At 47.4% G+C, this 21513-nt stretch overlaps 1 protein-coding gene across 5 annotated transcripts in view; it reads right to left on the bottom strand.

Annotated features, from left to right (window-relative positions):
* The window catches only part of Alpha-man-ia (alpha-Mannosidase class I a), a 430149-nt gene that overhangs the window by 61366 nt on the left and 347270 nt on the right, over positions 1-21513 (bottom strand). For 2 of the 5 annotated variants that reach the window (XM_076910412.1, XM_076910413.1), the window contains exons 2-3: positions 12784-13207; positions 39-254 (exon numbers count right to left, since the gene is read on the bottom strand). In XM_076910412.1, the coding sequence (XP_076766527.1) occupies positions 39-254; positions 12784-13140 (573 nt within the window). In that variant the 5' untranslated portion in view covers positions 13141-13207. Of the gene's footprint in view, positions 1-38; positions 255-12783; positions 13228-13649; positions 13791-21513 lie in introns of those variants that run through there. The other 3 variants (XM_076910410.1, XM_076910414.1, XM_076910409.1) reach the window with 3 other exon arrangements.

Here is a 21513-nt window from a genome sequence, read left to right as displayed (position 1 = left end):
TATCAGGGATGCGTAAAGGAAAGAAAACGGGTACTCACGATGTCGAAGTCGAGGTTCTCTGCGATCCAGTCGCGGCCCTGTTTGAACTCGTCGTGAAGACCCATGATGTAAAGGGTGTCCAAGCCGTCGACGATGGTCGCGCCCATGTTCGAGGCGCCGAAAATGCTGGCGCTGTGGCCCCTCTTCGAGATCGGTTTCAACTCGTTCTTACCCCAGGCGTACCTCACGTAGTTGTCCCAGCCGTGCTTCATCATCTGTGGAAATGAAACGCGAGCGGTTAGATCGGATAAATCAGTGTGATTTATACAACGGTTCGCGACGTTCATAAAATATTACCGCGAAGTTGGATACAATTAGAACGGATAAAATTATTGGCTCGTCAGAGACAAGAAATAAGACTTTATTTAAAATCGTCTGGCCAGCAGATATCGATCGCAACTGATCTTCTCGTATAATTGAAGAACAACCGTGATTCTCGTAGCTGTGTAGAGGCAAACGTGATAGCAACCTAGTAGATCGCAATGTAAGCCTGTTCACGTGGGTAATTACACGGTGAGGGATGAATTTCCGAGTAAGGCGAGGGAAAAACTGACGCGTGTCTCGGCGAAGGTACCATCAAGCCTTCCGAGAGATTCACTTCACCTATGCTGACAGTCATTTGTGCCCCGTTCTCTTTCCTCGAACCGCTTCCGCCTCGTGGTTTCTTGCGAACAAGAAACGCGCTTCCTCCGTCGAGTTTGTTCTTTCATCGTCGAAGCTCACCGCTCGCTTCCTCGAGAACATATTTCCGCGAAAGATAGTCGCGTCTCAACGGAATCTATGTATCGTCGAACTATGTAATCTCATCTTTCTGTCTATCGCTAGACAACGTATCGATTTGTATCTCGAAACGGCGGTTCGCGAAATGTATTCTGACTCGAGGAAGATTTAACTGGTTGCCCAGGAAATTTAGTCCTCTTTTTTATTTTAAACCGCTCCTACAGGAGTAAAGAAATACAATGGAAGAAACAAAAAAGAAGGGAAAAAAGAAGAGAACAACAAAGGGGATACGAAAGATCGGGCAAAGTACGGACAAGGAACGAAGAAATTTACGGACTCCCATGACTCTACGCCGAGAGATCCATCAAACGCGTCGCCGTGGACAAGAATAATGGTCGTATCCCAGTGCTCTACAGGGACGGGCAGATAGGGTGGACAGCAACGCGAATCGTACCGAGAAAAACGAATATATTAGCCTATCCGGTCGTTCGTTGACCATTATTCCCGTTCTCTTTGATTTTTCGAGCCATTTGCCGGCCCCTGCCAGTCCGTGGCCGCTTCATCACGTTTTTATGGCGGTATAATTCAGGGGTAGTATAATATCTGTGGACCCTGGCCGGTGGCACCAGCCGAGCCGAGCCGAGCCCTTCGCTCTGTGGTCGTCGTCGCGGGTAAAATAAAAACGAAACAAAAGAAAAAATAAGAGGGAGCTAGAGGAGGGGGGAAGGGAAAAAAAACACCGATAAATTCACGGGGAGCGATGAAAGGGGTGGGTATGCGTGGAATTTTTTTGACACGGTGATATTCATGACGAATGGAGATGAAGGTAGGAATTCCGGTTGCGAGAGCGCAGTTGCTCTCGTCGATGAAGTTTTACGACGAGGCTCATCACTGGCTACTTTGTTTCGCGTACGGAATAATTTCGGGCACGCTGATTCGGTGTGATCGAATTCTGATCGAATTTTAATGCGACGCGGCATTTACTCACGCTGCGTTGAACAAAATCTGACGACTGTATTTATGAGCGAAATAGAGTTTTATGGGGATGATTCGGCGCGTGTTATTTAAATATTATTTTCTATGAGAGCGATAATGGTAAACATATTGATATTTGATGGATCGTGGCGATGGTTAATTATGCGCGTAATTAATCGCGCGGGCTTTTAGTCTAATAATTGCGTTAAACGTACGTATACGAATTGAGAGTCAGAGAAGCGACATTTTCGATCGAGAGTGATCGAAACGGTGTTTTGCGAGAGCAGATAAAAGAGACGGCAATGTAATTGCCGTCGGGGGCTCGCGAGCTGCGGATTCAACTCGTGAAAGTAAAATGACGATGCTTAAATTTCGCCTCGTCCCTATAGAATTATCGCTTTCCGATTAAAAGCGTGATAAATGCGCGAAACGTTCCAGTAACGAGATTTGATTACCGAAAATGAAAGATCGGCATTTATGTAATTCCAATGAAATCCGCTTGTCGAAACGAAGTTCCTGGAATGTATACACCGCGGATGAAACGGATCAAGATGAATTACGCGTCTACGGGAACGTTCCTGAAACTTCATTCACCGATCGAATTTCCCTTTTCGCGTTTCAGTAACAGATTCATTTCCTTTGCCGTCGTAACCAGGTTATTACGTGAAACTCGCGGTGGCGTTCGTTTAATTAGCATCGAGCGAAAATCAACACTTCGCCCCGGTTATTTTTCCACAGCGCAGTATCAATTTCCATCTGATTTCCCAAGAATATTTCATTCATACAATTCATTTAATTCCACGATTTAAGCGAATTAAATCGTCGCATCTCGCGTATCATCCCCTCGTCCCTCTTCGTACCGTTCGACTAATTCACCGCTGAAAAATTCTCGTTTCTATCGTCGAAATGTTTTTTCAGCGCGAGAAAAGGGAACGTCGTCCATCGCTGGGAGAACTGCTGCGACAAAAAGAGGGCATCGAGGCGCAGAGCGGGTGTACGACACCGTGCGACAAGGCAAAGAGACCGAGGTTGGAACAATCCGGGCAAGGGTGGCGTAGAAGGGAGCGACGTAGCAGAAAATTGCAGAAGGCAGCCATCGTGGCCGTTGGCGGCGTGAATCGCGACGTTCGACCCTTTTTCCCGTTATCCAGGTAATCGCGGCTAATTTGTTCCGCGGCGACCGCACGGAACGTGTACGAAGCGCGGCTGCCCGCACGCCCTTCCCCGTTGGACGGTAATCTGGTTAACATCCGTGTTAGGATTAAACCATTAGCCTGCTCTCGGAAAGGATACGGAACGGGCGAACAACCAGGAAGCCCATGTACGTACGACGCTCGCGGTCTTGTTCGATTATTTCACCTCTGTTTAAGGGAGCTCGAAGGATTCTCGTCTCGAATATTAGTTCGACTAAAAAGCTGGAATTATACAAGACACCTGGGACGCCAATCACAGTGTTAACGAACCACGAGAGAGAGAGAGAGAGAAAAAAGGAATTCGAAGCGGTTCGAAGAACAAATTAATCGGATCGAAACGAATGCTAAAGCTTCTGAGACGGCCAGCTCGTTTAACCCCCGTGACGCCAGGCACCGAAAGAATTCCACGCGGGGCAGGCTGGTTCCACGCAAGAATCTGCTCGAATAACGCGGAGGCATTGGCGGCCATTCGAAGGCGGCATTTCTTTCCGAGGGAATGCGGCGGCAACGCTCGCCGCGTTTCCATTAATAAACAAACGGAAGAGGGGCTCGAAAAAATATGAGCGCGGAGAAATGGCCGCCGTCGCGTTGCACGATTGGGCATGCACGCAGGCCTCGGTTGAATAAAACGCAAAAATCGAGAGGGGAGGGGTAAAAAAAAAAAAAGTGGGCGAGCGCGTTTGCGAGAACAGACGCGAGGTGCGCGTTGCTTGCACGGTGCGATGCATCGAGCATTGGTCACCGTGTAATTCGATCTCGTATGGGAGTCGATTGACGGAAATCGATTCACCAAAAGAACCGATCTTTCCACGATGATGCGATGAAAGCCAATTTACTCGATCCTTCTCGTGCGCGGTTTTTCCCATCCTAGATAAAGTTTCGAGTTGTTTCTCTAATGTTTCGTTTCCTATGGGCTTGGCGTTTTTTAACAAAGTGCAGACTTTACACCGTTAAATAGACAATCCAACGATTCCCGTTGGATCTCGACTGGTTTACGGTGAACGCAATTAGAAGACGAGTAACGAGATGCATTCCCTGATACGATCATTAAAAGAACTCCTTTTTAATTGGCAGGAAGTGTCGCTATTTTTAAATTACACGTCCGTGCGGATAATTCGCCGTGTAAACGTCCGTTGGCGAAGCTCGTTCGCTAAGCGTACGTACACACGATAGATCGACCGGTTCCAGCTGCTGACAAATGATCGCGACAAATACCGTCTGTTTGACGTATCAACTACCAACTATTTACCGAACCGACGTCCCCTACAAATAATTACGCGTTAACCCGCGCTGCGACAGGACCCTGTTGTTTAATCGCTCCATCGAGATACCATCGCACGGCCTGTCCATTCCTTAATAATAAAAATCAACAACACCTACAGTCGCGAAGAGGAAATCACGAAATTTTCCGATTAACAAGTAGGGACACTATCGATGCTGACGTCGATGCGCAACATAGAAAGCGCTCGACTATACAGCAGTGCACTGAGTTTCGACTGTCCAAGGCCACCTCTCCAACCCCTCTGTTTCATCGAGGGAAATGGGAGAAGATGGCTTCTCGATAGTTCGTTCGCGTGACTCGACAATGGTGACGGGCAAAAAAGGAAGCGGTTCCGTTGGAATTCATTTGGTCCTGGCGCTGTACTCCCCTGTCCTCCAAACATATATTGCCTTTCCAAAGAACGGACCAATAAAAATCGAGCTTTTCATCTCGAAATTAAACGAATCCGCCGTCGAAACGCGGGTCACGGTCCTCCCTCTCCGCGCTCGATCGTTCGAATCAATCAGAACGATACGTGACCACGTTCAAAGAACGTAAAATCGTTGAAGTGTCGCGGTGCAGCGGGGCGCAGATATTCGTTTCGGTATTCCTGGCCTTGGTGGAGTGACCGGTCGCGCAAACGGACGCGCACCCCGACAACCAGAGGAACTGGATCCACCGATATTCACGTGCAACTGTACTTAACCTGGCTGCGGTTTTATTCCCTCTCTTTATTCCCTGCAGTTTTCAATTTACGTTATTTATTGCCAGACCCTGCCCAGGCACCAGCGCGTCGCGTCCTACAGTGAGCTCGCGAGATTTGGCATCCGACCATTCTCCGTTCAATGTCCCTGCCCCCTACGCTCGTTCCTGTTTATGCCTATATCTCTGCTCCACGTTATACGAATTTTTATGGATCCTTTTTATTGTCGCGTGTACGTCAATCTGCTCGTTCCATTATCTCTTGGTTCAATAGCGCCGTGCTAGTAAGAGAACTATTATTTTTTCAAGAAGCATCGAATCGTTGTCCCGTTGGATTTAAACACCCCGAATCATCCTTTGGAAGTTTCATTGTTTCTACCAAGTTCTTATTTCCCGAGCTTTTTGTTTCGCTATTGGCGAGGGTAGAAAAATGTGTTTCTCTGTTTTCATAAATTCTTCTACTCTTCTGGTGGCTTTTTCCATTCTTTTGTAATTTGTACCTGTTCCTACTTTTTCCTCCCTTTGTGCGTATAAATCTCTTTTCCTCCAACGCTTTGGTTCTCGAATAACGTTCGAGTGTATCTCTCCCACCAGTGCCTTTCTACTTTTTCCTCTGTTTCCTTCTTTATTGCGTTTTTATCCCTTTGCTTTCCCTTTTGTGTTTTATCCACTTCTAGTTTTATTTATTCTCCCCGTTTCTCATTCCCTGCCCACGTATCGTCCCTTTTTCTATTTTATTTCGATTTACCCACCTCTATCGTTATCAAATGTTTCTCTATTTTCATATCGACGACACGTTCGGTTATCGCGCGTGTATACGTTGGGAGTAAATTAGAATCCGATTATTTCTCTATTTTTTCTCTATCGTAGATTCGTCTATTTATTACAGGATACTTTAACTGAACGTATAACTGGAGATATTTTTCGGCGCGGTGGTCGAGTCTGGCCAAAGATCGAGATCGCATAGCCATTTAAACAGGCGCCGTTTTCTCGTAAAAGGCTCGCACGTTTTATGGTTCCCTCGACGCTGAAATATCGCGCGAATTTCGTTGGCTCTATTAAATTTCGCAGCCGCGCAGAAGAATGCTGGAATCACCGTATCCCTCTTCCGGTTACTCTTCGACCGGTTTATACGTTTCCGATAAGGGTGGAAATTCGGACAGGATTATACCCGACTCGATATATGGAATTTCGGCCCCGCCACAAAACAGGAAACTGTTTTTCTCCCAATGTCGTTTATATTGCAGAATATATATATTGATATATATATATTTTTTTTATATCATAGGTCTTTGTTGCTACACAATAAAAGTTCTCAATTTAAAAATGATAAAGAATGTAAAGACTGTAGAATTCCGTGAAAATTGCAACAGGAACTGTTCTGATACCGAACGTCTATTTGTTCGCATTAAGAAATTATCGCGGATGGAACTTCCTTAATAAAAGACACTTCTTGAATTTCATTTCTGTTTACGGGTCGCAAGCTGGTATACAATTTTGGTCTGTTCGCATTCGAAGGAATGAAAAGAGAAGCTGTACGCCTTGTTGGCAACTTTTTCCGTTCTCCCTCCGTTCTACGGAATCGTTGTGTCCTACTGGGTGAAAAGTGCTCGACTGTGTTCGTTAAAAACGTCTACGCTGGTTCGTTGGAAGATTGCAAGCTACTATTGGATGACTGGGATCGTACATTATTTATCGTACGATTTCAACTAATGACGGAACAAGTAACGGATGACCAAGGATAGAAAACAATCAGAGGAAGAACAGGAATTCCTCAACCTACTCTAAGAGTAGGAATTTTAATTAATTCATCTATCGAATGATTTTTTCTTCTTTTGAATCTTCCTTATCTTTTATATCTCTCAGACATATAACGAATTTAATTAAATTAAGTAAATCGAATCTAAGCTGAAATCTCTAATCGTACATTATTATTTTACGCGAATGACAATTTTGAAATTGGACTGTGTCTCCCGTAGAACAATTGACCACCGTTGCACAAATTCAGCTTAACTCTTGACTTGACGTATACACGTGGTACGAGTTCAGAACAACTATACTGCGCTCGTGTCTTGCTTGTAACATACTGAACACGCCATTGTATATATTCTACGGATCCGAAAGTCCAACATTCTCCGACACCACAAGCGGCAAACCAGAGCTAGTACGACATACAATGTTCACTTTCTCGGCAATAAATTCTAGCCCTGATTAGTACCAACCGGTACACATATACCCAGCAATTACTCGAACCTAAATCGCTGGACGGCAAAATGTTTATCGTCCCACCCAACGACGTGTCGCATACATTACACCGAGTGTTGTAATAACAGCAATTGACAATTTAACTTCCATTCTCCTAAAGTGCCATAAATTCACCATCTAAACGAAAGCGTTTCGAGAAATCTCGATCAGTTAAGTGCCATCTTTTTTCTACCCCTTCAACGTAAAATAACGTTCAAAAATCCTTAGAAAAATAGCACAGAACCCTCAACCGCCAGAATCGAAGACGTCGATCATCAAGAATCGGCAAAGTTCATCTGATCGAAATTTTCATAGGCAACAGGGCGAACCACAGGGCGCACTGGCACAACAGCCGCAGTCATCCAGGCCAGAACGTGTCCCCAGCACTTTGCGCCAAGGATCCCCTGAAACGCCTATCGTAGACGCGGTTTAATCAATCTCGAGGACCGTCGAGCACCCGCGAAACACGTTGGGCGCGCGGTTCCGCTCGGCAACGGCAGCCGTGAGAGTCTGAACGGCATGGGAACGCGAGATTACGCGCGTCTCGGACGCCTGGCACCGCTTACGGGCGACACCTCGAGAATTAGGGTAGACTCCGTGGCGGTATACCTGTTTCTCGGCTGGATCGACCGTGGAGGGTAGACAACGGATGGCAGAGAGAGAGAGAGAGAGAGAGAGAGAGAGAGAGAGAGAGAGAGAGAGAGAGAGAGGGGGGCAAGAGACGGGGGAGGCGAAAGACGCTAAGACCGGAATTCTACACCGACGACGACCCTGCGGAGGTGTGCCATAATTACGTCTTTGTTTATTGTTGGCGGGCCGGGTCGCGTGCATTGTGCCGCTTCGAGCTAATAGCGAGAATTATTCTTCGCTGGGCGAGCGATACCCTCGCCTCCACGTCAGGATATTATTCTCCGATCTGTGAATGAAAGCTCGCTACGACGGAACGCTTACGAGACGATTCCTCTTCTGTCCTTAGGCGTTTCTGTCTCTTTGTGCGCGACCGATCCTGGCGTACCGGCTGTCTTGCATCGCCAGGGCACGGTCGTAGGGCTGTCCTCGGTTGGGGGAGGGTGAAACGGCTTGGAAAGCCTTGAAAGGACGTAGGAAACGGTTTAGGTTCGTTTTCTGGGTTCAGCAGACTGGAAATCTTCAGTTTGATGGGATAGTTAGATTCTTGTTTCCATAGTTGGATACTGGTTCTTGTAATCGTTGTATATTTCGAGATCGTGTCAGAATCGACTCTTGTGCTTGGAGAAAATGGATGGAAAATTTTTGCGTGAAGTCAAGTAAAGGTAGTTTTTTTTCAAGGACTCCTGTACTGGTTCGATTGATCGATGATTTTTAGTCTGCCTCTGTAAGATCGGATTTATGTTCGGTTTTACTGTTTGTGGAACACCCTGTACTGGTTCTCCACCCTTGGTCCCTTCCGCCGTCTATCGTTTCTCCCTTAACCAGCGTCTCATTAAAAGGAACCGCTCCCATTGTGCCAGACCCGTTCACCCGGCGGACAATGCGACTTTGTCGGAAGGTGCATTCGTTCGAACATCATCGCGCGCCCTCAGCCCCATCCTCGCACCGGAAATGGTAATCACCGTCGAAGAAGCGCCTCCCTTTAAGCGCGCGCTCTCTTTCTTGGATACAACAATTGTTCTTCTGCACAAGTGTACAAATACATGAAATCTCTGACTAGCGCCAAGTTTCGAATTAAATTTCGTAACTTCCAGATACGTTACTTTCTTCTTTTATCAACCCCATAGATTCGAGCGCATGCTCCACTTATTAAGTTAAAGAGAGTCCAAAACGTGAAATTCAATTAATATTATCAGGGTGGATATAAATGGTTACATGGTTCGATATTTGAATTGTTTCACATCGTGGAACGATTCTCGTATTTTTGTCTCATATTCGTGGGCATTTAAAAATGAAGTCCATGCGCAAGCTTGAGGAACAGCGTTGTTTAGGGACGTACGAATTTTCCACGGTGTATTCACGAAACAGTATATTCGCGGGTACGGAGAGTGATGTTAACATATACGATTTGCGTGCGTGGCAATAATTAGTGGGAACGTTTAAAGCGCGATCCGTAATATACGTCGGGATTAGCGATCGTTTGAGTAACGCGCCGCTTATGGCCGATGTAATCAGATCGACGTCGCGTGGAATCGATTCTGACGCCATTCGAGCCAGGCTGCCCGAGCTTTCGGTTCTAGAGAGACGTTCCCGGTGAAATCTGGGTCAGAGAGACTGGTCGAAATTTCTCTGATTGTTGCTCCCCAAAGTGATTGGATAAACAAGTTTGAACGATGCGCGGTCCTAATTGAAAATTTACTCTAGACGTGAAAGTTCGTCCACTAATTCTCTCGCCTGAAGAGCGAGCGCAACACTCAACCGAGGTACTCGTGGTATCTCTGCATAAATAATGCGCGCGATTCTGTTATTCGAAGTCGCGAAAAATAAAATCCGTATATCGCGCGAATAAAAATACTGGCGAACATTTCAATCGGCTACAGGCGTGGCGTTAAAAAAAAAAAAGGGAAACCCTCTCGAGGAGCGAAGAGTTCGCTCGCTTCCGGGGCACGTACCCCCCTTAAACAACCAATCTATATTCAAAACGATCGGAACGTTCGAATTACCGGGGCAGGGAGAGCTAAACGAGGCTGGTTTTTATTCGCGCGACCGCCGTAACCGGGATCCATTCAAGATGGAGCGTGAACAGTAAATCGAGATCTATTCCGGACGCGGTTTACCCATTTCGTGAATTACGCAAGTCCACTCGCGAGGCAAATTGCGCCGCTCGGAATGAACGATGTGTACACCGCCGCCCCGCCGCCAGCCCGCTAGATCTATAAGCCCCCGTACATAACTGCACGCTGGACCTGTGTTCCGAGGTTCCACGCGGGGCTTACCCAAGGGGGTGAAACGTTCGCGGCCGTGTTTCCCCCGGGGGATCCAATTACAGAACTAATTATATTCTACGATCGTAAAAATAGCACGCCGTTAGACTAGGGAAACCGGGGGATGAAAAAGAAAGCCGGGTGATTTGCTTGGGAGTGTTGAAGGCGAGGGTTGATTCAGGTTAGGAAAGGGGGCGAGAAATGATTTGATGAAATTTTTAGTGGAATTTTAGAGCTACCTTATTTTGAACGAGTGCTGAAGTTCTGTCCACATTGATTTTTCTCTTCTATTTTCTAATTCAATTAAAAATCAGGACTTCTTGAGGAAACGCAAATACAATTGCTTCGTTTAAATTGTAAACAGTAATTCGCATAAACGAATGAATAAAAACGTAATTATAAAAACAAAAAGGTGCAAATGGAACGAATTTGCATAATCTAGTGCGATATTCGAGGACCAACGCAGGGAACATTTAACACCCAAATCCGCAAGCCAATTCAGCCTAAATTAACCTACCCCTTTCGACCACCCTCTGGCACCCTCTGCGAATCTCACGCGAAATACCACGGAAACCCCTTTTTCCATTTGCAAATTCATCTAAAAATCACCTAGGACAGCCGCGGTTCGTTTCGAGTGTTTGGTTTGAGCCCAGATCCCGTCGATTGGATTCGCACCCCGGCCACGGACCGCTCGCGTATCCACGGTTTTCAATTACCAAATGTAGTTCCGGACAAATCCATCGGCCGTAAGGGATTGATACGGGCGACGTTAATCGATCGGTCGAAATAGATTTACAGGCGGAGACACGGGATTAAGACAGACAGAGACGGAGCCGAGGGGTGGGCGGTCGTGCGCCTGGTTTCAAAGGGGTAGTGGTTACGCCAGAGTAACGAACGGCCTTAACGTGATTGACTCATTATCGCGGGGATCTCGCGTAGCGGGAACGGAATTATCACGGATATCCAGTTTACCGCTCTTTGCTAAATTAATTACGCGCGATAGGGTGTTCCGAGGTGTTCGTGACTTCGATTCCACGTGATGTATCGTCTCAGCCGGATGCTGGGTCTGTACGATACTCGCGTGGCTGTGTCTGCACTCTACATGTGCGTACGTTGGAAGAAAACATTCAACTTTTTTATAAATACATTTCTTATATTCCGTTCTGTTTTCGTGTTTGATGCATTGTTATGATAATTTTGTCTTTCAGCGAATATTGTAAATTTTTTGTACATTTTGTCCTGTTGTTGGAATGCAATATTTAGAAAGCACAGAGTGTAGCGGATAATTAATCGACAGTTTGGAAATTTGGTAATCATCCGGTTTGGAATTTTTTGGTCGTTTCAGTGACGATATAGCACGTAAAATTTGAACGGGCGCGAAATTACGTTTGACTAATCCACTAACCCCGTCGGCTTTCCGTGTCATTTTCACCGTTGTCTCGTTTTCATCCCTGTGTTCCCGTTTTCTACGCAGCCAGTCGATTGGCCAAGCCCGACGTGGCAAAGGATTCATCGATTTCCCTTTGTCATTCTCTTTAATTTCCGCCCTTTTTGACGCGCCGCGTCGTCACGGGGCTCGATGGAAAAGTCATCGAATCGTTCCACTGTGCTCGGTGAACCTGGCTCCGGCCATTGAAATTTGCGTTCGAACCGTTTTCGATCTCGCGCGGGATTGAATTGAAATTTAATCGAAGATGAAATAATATTGAAACTCAACAATTTCGTGTCCCCCAATGAAAAGAACGTCGCTCGTGCGTCGACGTTCTATTGTGATGCGAGTGAAAGCGGACGATCATGTAAATTTCACCAGAGATGTTACTTTAAATAAGTAAAGAGAAATCTCCTGCGTTCAGCAACGGTTAAAAGGATTTATCGCGGAAATCTAGAGCGGGGCTAACATATTTCCACTAACAGGAGGTAGACGTTACTTGCATTACGAACGGGCGCTCGTTCTACCCTATTTCCACGGGTAGGAGTCAAATAGGGAATCGCGTATTAAAAATTACAGTTTCGCGAGAGGAGGAAGACGGGTGGACGTTAAAGCTCGGGCCACAAGGAAATTAAGTAATCGTTAAATCACTGCCAGTATCCGAAATGAACGTTTCCAGGCCTCGGCAAGGCTTCAATTACTGCATCACAAAATGACGGATAATTTCAGTTATACCGGGGCTGGTACCGTCCCGAAGATTACGTGTATTAAGAGCAGAGAATCCGAGAACCGAGATTACTCACCTTTATCCAATCACTCGCGTACAGACTCAACGAGGAGAAAGCTGCTTGTCCTCTGACGGATACCGTCGACTTACCTCTCCTTCAGACACTTACGATACATCCTAATGGTAACGTGGCTTGAAAACGGCGATCCCAGTGAAAAATTGACGAGTCTACCTGTAACGTATGTGCCTTACCTCTTTGAAATTGTACGAAACCATCCCAATTCACAAGCACAGGGATTTATTGACCGTATTACGCGCTACAGACCTCTCGAAACGACATAGATATTTAGCAAATCTTCGCCAAAATGCGTAAAATCTCCTCGTTCAAATCTCAACCACTCTATTCATACGCGTTAACCTTCGCACCAAAGTCACACCCCTTCGCATCAATCTGCGAAGGCAATATCCTGACGTACGCCAGTAGTAATTATCGTCGCGAAATTGGCTAGCAGAAGCTAGCCAAATCAGAGAAGGAAAGATAAACAGACGAGAGAGACAGAGAGAGAGAGAAAGAGATCAGACACGGTAGGACCGCTTACCTCTTTGATCTTCTCGCGGCGCTGATTAGTCACGTCATCCAGGGGTGGATTAGGCGGTTTAATGACGTAGGGGCCTGGGAGCGGCGCCGGCGGGGTTCCGACCGCGGACGGCTCCGGTTGTCTGCGCCTGAAGTCCACCCGTCGATCCTTATCGTCCGGTTTCGCCGCGTCCTGGCCCGGGATCACGTTGCTCTGCACCCAGGCTGGGTTCACCTGCTGCTCGCTGCGCTCTTCCGGCGCCACGCCGCGCTCGACGGCGTTCGCCAGGTCGCGGCGAGTGACGAACGTCCCGGTCAGAAGGACGATCAGTATCACGGACAGGAGTCCGCTGATCGCTAACCTCTGTATCAGTCGCATCTCGTCCAGGCACTTGCTGCACTGCCAGCCGCCCGGAGTTGCGGACGTTGCGCTCGTATTGACGGAGCTAAGCGTACAACATTACAACATGCTATCACCGTCTACGTCCTATCGTATTTACTTTACGCGGTATCGGTCGAGGCGACGCGGAGGTGTTTAGTTGCGTTTTGGTCGGCTCGTCCGGGGAATTCGGACGTACGTAGCTGTTTCGAGCGATGGTTCGAATTATGTATTTATGTAGCGTGTAGCTGTTGACGTTTTGGGAATATTCAGAATCTTTGTGCATCAGAAAAATTTATATACATACAGGTTCGAATAACAACAGCCAGCATACATTAACAGTTCTACCATCGTCTTCGATCGTTCGAAAGTTCTTAAATCGACCATTGAGCAAAGGAGCAGAAAAGAAGGAGGCTGATCTCCGTGGGCGTAATTAACGGTTGGCTTCTGCATCGAGAGCAATCGACTCGTGGCGGAATAACGGGAAATCGGACGGATTAGGTACTTACTTGCGAGCCACCTGTTGTGGGTAATTCGAGCACCGCGACGAGTGCTCAATGGTCGTTTTAAGTAGCCTTCAATGACGACGGCCGCGCGTTTTCACCTCGCGTCCCGCTGCCTCGATCTCATCGACTCGAAATTCTCCGCAGCTGTGAAGAGAGAAATTCACCGCGTTCAGGAGAAGCACAGCTACGGGAAATCGCGTTCCTACTTGTCGAATGCTGGTCGTTCTTTGAGCTCGATTCGGGGGGGAGTTCGCGATTCATCGATGCGGCAGACGCGGAAGATTCCGCGAATAATTCATCCCCTCACGGTTCATATTTTACTTCAGTCTATTTACCCGATTATTTTTGCTAATTATTCCATGTATTTCAATCGCATATGCGTGGATCTAATGGAATACCAATGTAACCTCATTTTCACGCTCCTGAAACTACAGGAAGCGCTAAAATAAAAAATTTGGGTATCAACAAAAAGACGAAGAATTTAGAACTTTTGTTAGGATGATATTCTGAGAAAAAGGTGTTCTAACTTGAAACGAAGATACGCGATACGATTCATTTTACGAATAAGGTAAAGCTCGTCACGAATTTTAATCTCTTCCACTCAGGTTTGAGGGTCAAGAGAAACCGCGACCCCGCGAGAAAGCGATGTTGGAAGCGATTAAATGGAGAAAAAAGTAAAACACGACGAAATAATAGACAAATATCGTAAGACAATGCCGATTGTTAATTCACGCGAGTGCATAATTGGCCAGCCCAGCGTCGACGAAACGCGTTCCCGATCGTTCAAATATGCATTGAATGCAGTTCGCGTTATGCAGCTTGAATGGCGGGCACGATTTCCATAGCCGGCCAGCAATCGCACTTTCAAATTAACAAATCAGCCCCTGTTATCAACTTAATTTCTAATTGAGAACAATGGCGTGCCGTGTATTCACTTGGGCTCGACTCGTTCAGAGGCATAACTCTTCGTTACAACATCGAAACAATTTTCTCTATTATACGCCGGCAGATTTCCATTCGAGGGGGGGAAATCGAAGAGAATCCAACTATTATTCATGCGCCAATCTTCGCGTTCGTATTTACCACCAACATATCGCGGCAACATTCAAGTCCGCCATTTTACGCGAACGCGATTCGTCCCGTTCTCCAAACGTTCGTCTCGCTCGATTTCCATTGTCGAATTAAATCGCGTCGATTTAAAGGAACGCGTCGGTTGAGAAACGATCCGCGCCTGATCGATGTACGACCGATACCAATTTCTCGACAGTTGCATCGCGTCGTGGATCGTACGGGCGATCTCGATCGGTCGAAGAATACTCGCGCGAGGCGTAGGGTGAGTCGAGAAGGGGCGGGGAGAGGATGTACGAGGGGCGCGAATTGCGAATCGGAGAAGCGCAGGCAGATTGGAGATTCCAAAGTCTCTGCCGAAACGTGATCACTGCATTTTTTATCGAGCCCCGGGCATCGCGAAAGGATTCTCCGGCCCTCTCTCGCATCGAGAGTCCGCGCGCATTTTATCACCCCGGTCGCTGCGGGCGTTACACCTGCAGACCCTCCGTTTTCTTTACTTTTTGCGGCCCGGACAAGCCGCGCCGCACCTTCGAATCCGCCGTTTCTGCCCGCTTCCCCCGGCTACGCCTGCCATTTTTCTTCCGCCGTCCCAGCGGACGCGACATTTTTGGAAATCCGCCTCGCGCGTACGACGCCACCGATCCGCGTGGATGCGCAGATACGCACCGCGTCTTCTTCCGTTATTACCGTGATTAAAACGAACCAACGCATGAACGAGAAGATTAATTGTTCTGATGTAAGTTCGCTCGAACGTGTCACGGTCCATCGATATTAGCCGCGAAACCGTCGCAGTTGCACGGCCAGAGGTACACGAGCATCGAAGTTTGGGACACGGGTCCGCTGAATTGAGTTCGAGGGGATGGCTACGGTGCTGGGACATCGGAACTGGCTGTTTGGAATAAGATCATGCGAGTTTCTGGTGTGCGTCGGATTATTGTCGAAGATGGGAGAATGAAAGGTTTCGAATGGGTTGACGTATAGATAGATTGCGGTCATCTAAGGGGTTGCAATTGTTTCAGACGACTAGTTTATTATTTAGCAACATTTTCGTGCTTGTTCACGTTATCCTCTAGTATCGATTTACGAAAAATACAGATTGTTTATACAGCCCATAAACCCAGACAGAAATGAATGAATCGAATATTTCACAATTAATCAACGGCTGCGGCACTTTGAGCGTCGCTCAAACGAAGACGGCGCGTAGGAGAGAAACTTCGCGGCGCAAAGTAAAAGGTCGAGCCGTGGCACACGGATGAAGCGAACGGCCGGAGAAAGTTAGCCGAGGTTTGCAAAGCAAATACGGGGACAATGGCAGAAAATGATGAAACGCGTGTAAACAGGACGCCTTGACTGAGCGAAGGGTCGAGGAAGCGAGAACAACGTGAAAAGCGAGGGGTAAAGGAACGTCTAGAAGAGAAAGGTGCGCGAGAGGGAAGCCTTGAAGAAACACCATGGATAAGAGAGCGAGAAAAAAAAGAAGAAGAGAAGGGAGCCAGCGCGCGATGACAAAGGGAAAGACTGGGAAATAAATGAAACCGAGAAGCTGGCAAGAAGCACGTAGCTACATACGCAAGGAGGAGATGTCGGTAGACAAAGAACGGAGTATTAACAAGAAACGGAAGGAAGAAAAAGGTGGAGCGCGACGAGGAGGAGACAGGAAGGAGTAGAGGGTGAAAAGAAAAGGAAGAGAACGTTGGAGGATGGGAAAAGGAAAAGTACGAGGACGAGAGAGGAGAATGGGCGAGAATGGGAGGAGGAAAAAAGAAGGAGGATGTTGTATGAAGGAAATAAGGGCGAAACGGAGTGGTGGGGTGGAGGGGGGAGGAAGATAAATCGTCGAAGGTACACTCGGTAGCCAATAAATCGTGCACCGGGGCCCGGAGGTTACCAAGATTGCTACGTGTCACATTCTTGCGGAAAATTGGACCGGTGGAAGTACTTTAAAGCCAGGCAAATTCACGTCGCGAATGGACACGTACGTGGACGTGCTCGACCACCCACCAATCCCGAAAAAATTCCCGGGAAAATGCCATTTCCCTAGCCGTTCCCTTCCATTTCAAATCCTGCGCCGGACGTATCATCGTGGAATCCTGTTATCTATGATTATTCCCCCCCCAGTTTTTTCTTTCCTTCTTTTTTCCTTGCTGCCCAAAAGTAATGGAGTACGTCGTGCTCAACCGAGGAATTTTTGTTGCGATTCTAAAGTCGCGTTACATCCACGAATGTCATCGAAGCGTTTACAAACGATACTTTTATCGTTGTAAAAGGATATATTAATTAAAAAACGTGCGAATCATCGAAGTCGTAGATGTAGAAAAATTGTAAATTAGAATAGCGAAGAGAGAAGGGGGTTATCTGATTCCTCGAACGAACTCGGATTGCAATTTATTAAGATCGCCTTGTGGAACTTGTAAATTTCGACGGATCAAAAGGCACGCGGATTAATGGGCGAAAATTCGCGGCGAGTAACGGGGTGGAAGATGCATCAAGGAGAACGGATCGCAAGAAAAAGTTAATGCCGTTTCGCGCAGGAGAAACGCAGTTAACTTAACGAGCTTGCATCGACGCGACCAAAGCGAGGGGGACAGGGAACGGGATTCCCTTTGATTGGTATCGAAGAACGTTGAGTGATAAGCCGCTTAGAGTCGCAATCTGCTGGAATTTAAACGCTTTTGCGCGAAGTAAGAAACTGCTGGGATAAGGAAAGCGTCTTCGTTCGTCTCGTCTCCTCGTTTTTGCGTCCACGGCTCGTTATCCGAATGAAATCGAGGGAAGCGTCCGCGAAAAATTCGCGTTAATTACGGTGAATTAGCATCGACTTGCCAGATGGAAACGGGTCGAGAGCACCGGTTAGACGTGCTAAAGGTACTTGCCTAAATACGCTTAGACGTTAATCAACTTCACCTTCGACGCTCTTAAACGACGCGAAACTTGTTCGAGAATATATCGACCCAAGTTTCCGACATAATCCGATCGACTAACATTTTACAACGATCGTACGAGGAAATTATATTTCATGCGCTGCGTATTATTCTTATTACACATTTAAACGCGTAAAATATATAAAAAGAGAAAACACGAGACGCAAAGTGCTCGCTAGAATCGTTATGTCCGTCTCGAAGGAAATTTTCACGAGCGAGAGGAAACAAATAAGCGTCCTCTTGCAGGAAAATAATTACCTCGCGAGTAATTGCCACGTGAAAAGGTAGATAAACTTTCTCAGGCTATTTTCCGAAGCGTTCGGCGATTAAAAAGCAATTAATCTCGCCACGAATGCTCAGCCGTTCGAAAGAAGGGATACAAGTTGGACGAGGTTTTTCATTATTCACACCTTTCTTATTGCCATGGACCGGCTCCCATCTATTTTCAGTACTCGCGTTTATTTTTCTGGTGTCAATGTCAAACGTAATAAAATTCAATAATTACTCGTAAACCATACTACGATATCCTGCCATGTTTAAAACAAATTACGAAACAACAACCGAGACACAAATAAATCGATACAATGCATCCATCGTTTATGATATTTTATCGCAAACACTTCGACTATCTTAACGAACACAGAATCGAGAAACTGAAAGCAGCCAACTGCACCCTCTTGGACCACCCTGGCGGACCGCAATCTACTTTACCCTGCTCCATCTCGCGATCCCCGACGGGAGAGCTCGATATCGATTTCGCCTACGTTCCTAGAAATTTCCGTGATCAACAATCCATCCGGTTGCCCGTCGCCGCGACTGGCGACGCTTAATTAGATTCACGGAGACGTCGGATAAGATCTCATTAAAATTCCACCGCGGCATCTGTAGCAAGAACGCTCGCACGGGAAAGACCGCGTTCACCGCTGACGCATGATAATGCGGTTCCTCCGGGGGGCAGAAGGAGCGCAACACGCGAGAGGAGCGATTCTCGCAAGGACAGTTCGTTCGTCGAAGAAAGCATAGAAGTTGCGCGAGCGAAGACGGCGAAGAGAGGCGAGGAACGAATGAAACGAGGGGTGAGCGTGGCGAGGGAGAGACGGTTGTTGGGGCACATCCGATGCACGCGCAGCCTTATCCGTAATGAAACTGTTGCTCTTCGTGGCAGGTAATTACCGTAATCTCGTTCCGTGGAATTGTAGCTGAATTTTTACCGAGCCCGTTGTAACGCGTTCGTTTGCCAGGCGAGCTGCAGCCCGCACGTACTTGCCTTAATCCGATGGAACTCTGCAAGTAACGTGTCTCCGCTGTTCAATTCTCTTGCATCGTTCGGCCTTGTTCGGATTAGTCGAGTTTGTTGAACTCGAGTTGCTTAAACTCTCAACTTGACTGCAAGTTCGCGTTCGTAGCGAACGAGTTACTTAACTCGAGATCGCGTTTAAACGGCGAAACGTTGGATAACTGTTGCGGTTGGAGTTCCCATTTTTCTCCCCGGGAATAATAATAATTGCAGCGTGATCGCGAACGAGCGCGTGCCACGATGGAGATTCAGCGAGTCGAGGCATCCATAAAAACGAAAGTTCGCCGTTCCCGCCGAACGAGACTCCATTCGAAGCGTTCAAAGGTTTCGCGGCTCGAAACCCTTTCCGAGGTGAAAGAAGTGACCGAACAGCGAGGCGCGTCCGCGCGCGATTCAACTTCGCGTCGTTAACGATCCTTTGTAACGCTTTCTAGCTACGCTGCTCGTCGGTTTCCCCGCTTTGATGTTCCGCGGCGGGCTTGCAGCTTTTGCGCGCGGACAGCCGCGTTAACGTTGCGCGAAATAGTTGCACTTGGACGAACGATTCTTCACTGGCCAGATTACATTCCGCTAGCTGCGAGCTCCAACTTTTTATTCAAGACTGCTGCACGAGGTTGCGATTTTTTAAAGCTTGCTCGCGAACTACGAAAGCTTACTATGCGAGCGAAACGTCCAGCGAAATATCACTTTTCGAGGCTCGCGATACGTTCTATTTTAAATTGCAGCCAGGTCTGATCGTCGGATCGAGAATAAAAAGAGCGGCTCCCTAAAGCAGATTCAACGACCCACGTCGCACACCTTCAACAACACGTTTTTCTGCACCGAGAGCAACCCTGTCCGGCTGAAAGAGGGGGCGAGACATGCCTCGCGGAGACGGGAACTTTCCACCGGTGTATAGCAGTGACGGGCTTTTTGATCTTATTACTGCCGTGGAAGGAGCGGGCCGATCTCGCAAAAGGTCGTATCTGCCGGCATATCGAGCACGATGCGGCGCTTGCAGCTTCACCACGGCGAATTACGAGGGGACGAGAACTGGGGGAGGGAAAGAGAGAGAGAGAAAAAAGAGGAAGAGAAGGTGAACGGACCACAGGGCCACGGGATAAGCATCGACGAGGAAATAACAAAGGGTTAAGCGCGCGCGAGGGTGGGGTTAAACGAGAGGGTGGCCGAGTGGGGAAAAAGGATGCTTAAATGTTATTTTATTGTCGACAGAGAGTGGAAATGGAAAGAATTGCGGGTCTATCGAGCGTGGAATGGCGAGTGATTGAAATGATGGCCAAGGGATGGGGTTACGGTTAGGGATAAATAAGAAAGATTAAGGAGAACAGGAAATAAGGTAAAGACTATCGTGAAAGTCGATAGTGGTGTTTAAGAAGCCTTCATATTTAAAAATGCATTTCCATTGCACTTTAGTTTTACATTTTTCATCCCCTCGTGAGCATCAACTATGAATTTAGGTTTAAAGAGAGAAATCCTGCAGAGGAACTTTAAAGATTTCACTGCGGCAATCTTCATGGTCCATCGATTCGAAGGCAACTTCAAACGAAAAGAGGAAAAAACAGAATCAATGAGGAAAAAAAAAAAGAAACGTCACAGAGAGAGAAGACAACTACTAAGAAAGCAACAATTCGAACGAGCTCGCGAGCGCAGCTGCGCGAACAAACATACGAGCTAATAAGAGTAAGAAGGATCACTGGACATGGCGGGGGGCGGGGGCAGAAGGAGGAACTGGCGAAACGAGCGAACAAGGAGAGGTCAACGAGCAATCCATCGATTTTCGAGGTTTGAAAGGCAGCCAGGACCGGTGTAACGAAGAGGAAGACGAAGAAAGGGTTGGGCGGAGGGGGTGCAAGGCGGTCCAGAAAGTTTACGAGAAGACCGGAGCATGAACACGTCAAGGTAAAGCCCCGGGCGTCCCGACGGTTATCATCCAGCTGGAACGCGTTTGTGTTCGCGTAATACGTGTGCTCGATGCGAACAGAAGGGTCGAGGGAGAGAGAGGGAGTAAGAGAAAGAGAGGGAGGAGAAAAGGAGATGAGACCTTGGACGCGACGTCAGTCGGGACACAACGTGCCTCGATCTAAATACCCAGCATTAAAGCCAACTATAACGCTCTCTGAATCTCGATTATCGACGATTCCACCTCTCAGATATATTGCCCTGATAGAGATCGAGCGGCCACCCTGTGAGAGAGCACCCTGCTCTGATGGGATCGCGAACGTTACGCATCGGACACGTCGAAATGTTCCTTGTCCGCTGCGAGACAGTTGCGCAGAAGCTTTTTGTACTCTCGCTGAAAGTGAATTTCAGTATGTCTATGCGTGTGGAAACTTCTTCGTGAACTTCGATCGCAGTTACGAAGGAATGACACAATTTTTGGTGGATTTCGAGATCTGAAAATTGTTGATACTCGACTCGAGAATCTAATTCGAGGCGACGCGAGGCACCTCGACGAGCATCCCGCGGAACTGTCCCGCGATGGTCAACACGTTTGACACAAGCCAAAGCAATCTTTCCCGGGTGAACGCCGGGAGGGAGGCAGTCGGAGTTCATTGAAGAAGTTTACGGGGCTCGTGGA

This window comes from Xylocopa sonorina, chromosome 2 (genome assembly GCF_050948175.1).
Source record: "Xylocopa sonorina isolate GNS202 chromosome 2, iyXylSono1_principal, whole genome shotgun sequence".
In the NCBI taxonomy this organism is placed as follows: Eukaryota; Metazoa; Arthropoda; class Insecta; order Hymenoptera; family Apidae; genus Xylocopa; species Xylocopa sonorina.
This window is presented reverse-complemented; position numbering and strand designations above follow the sequence as displayed.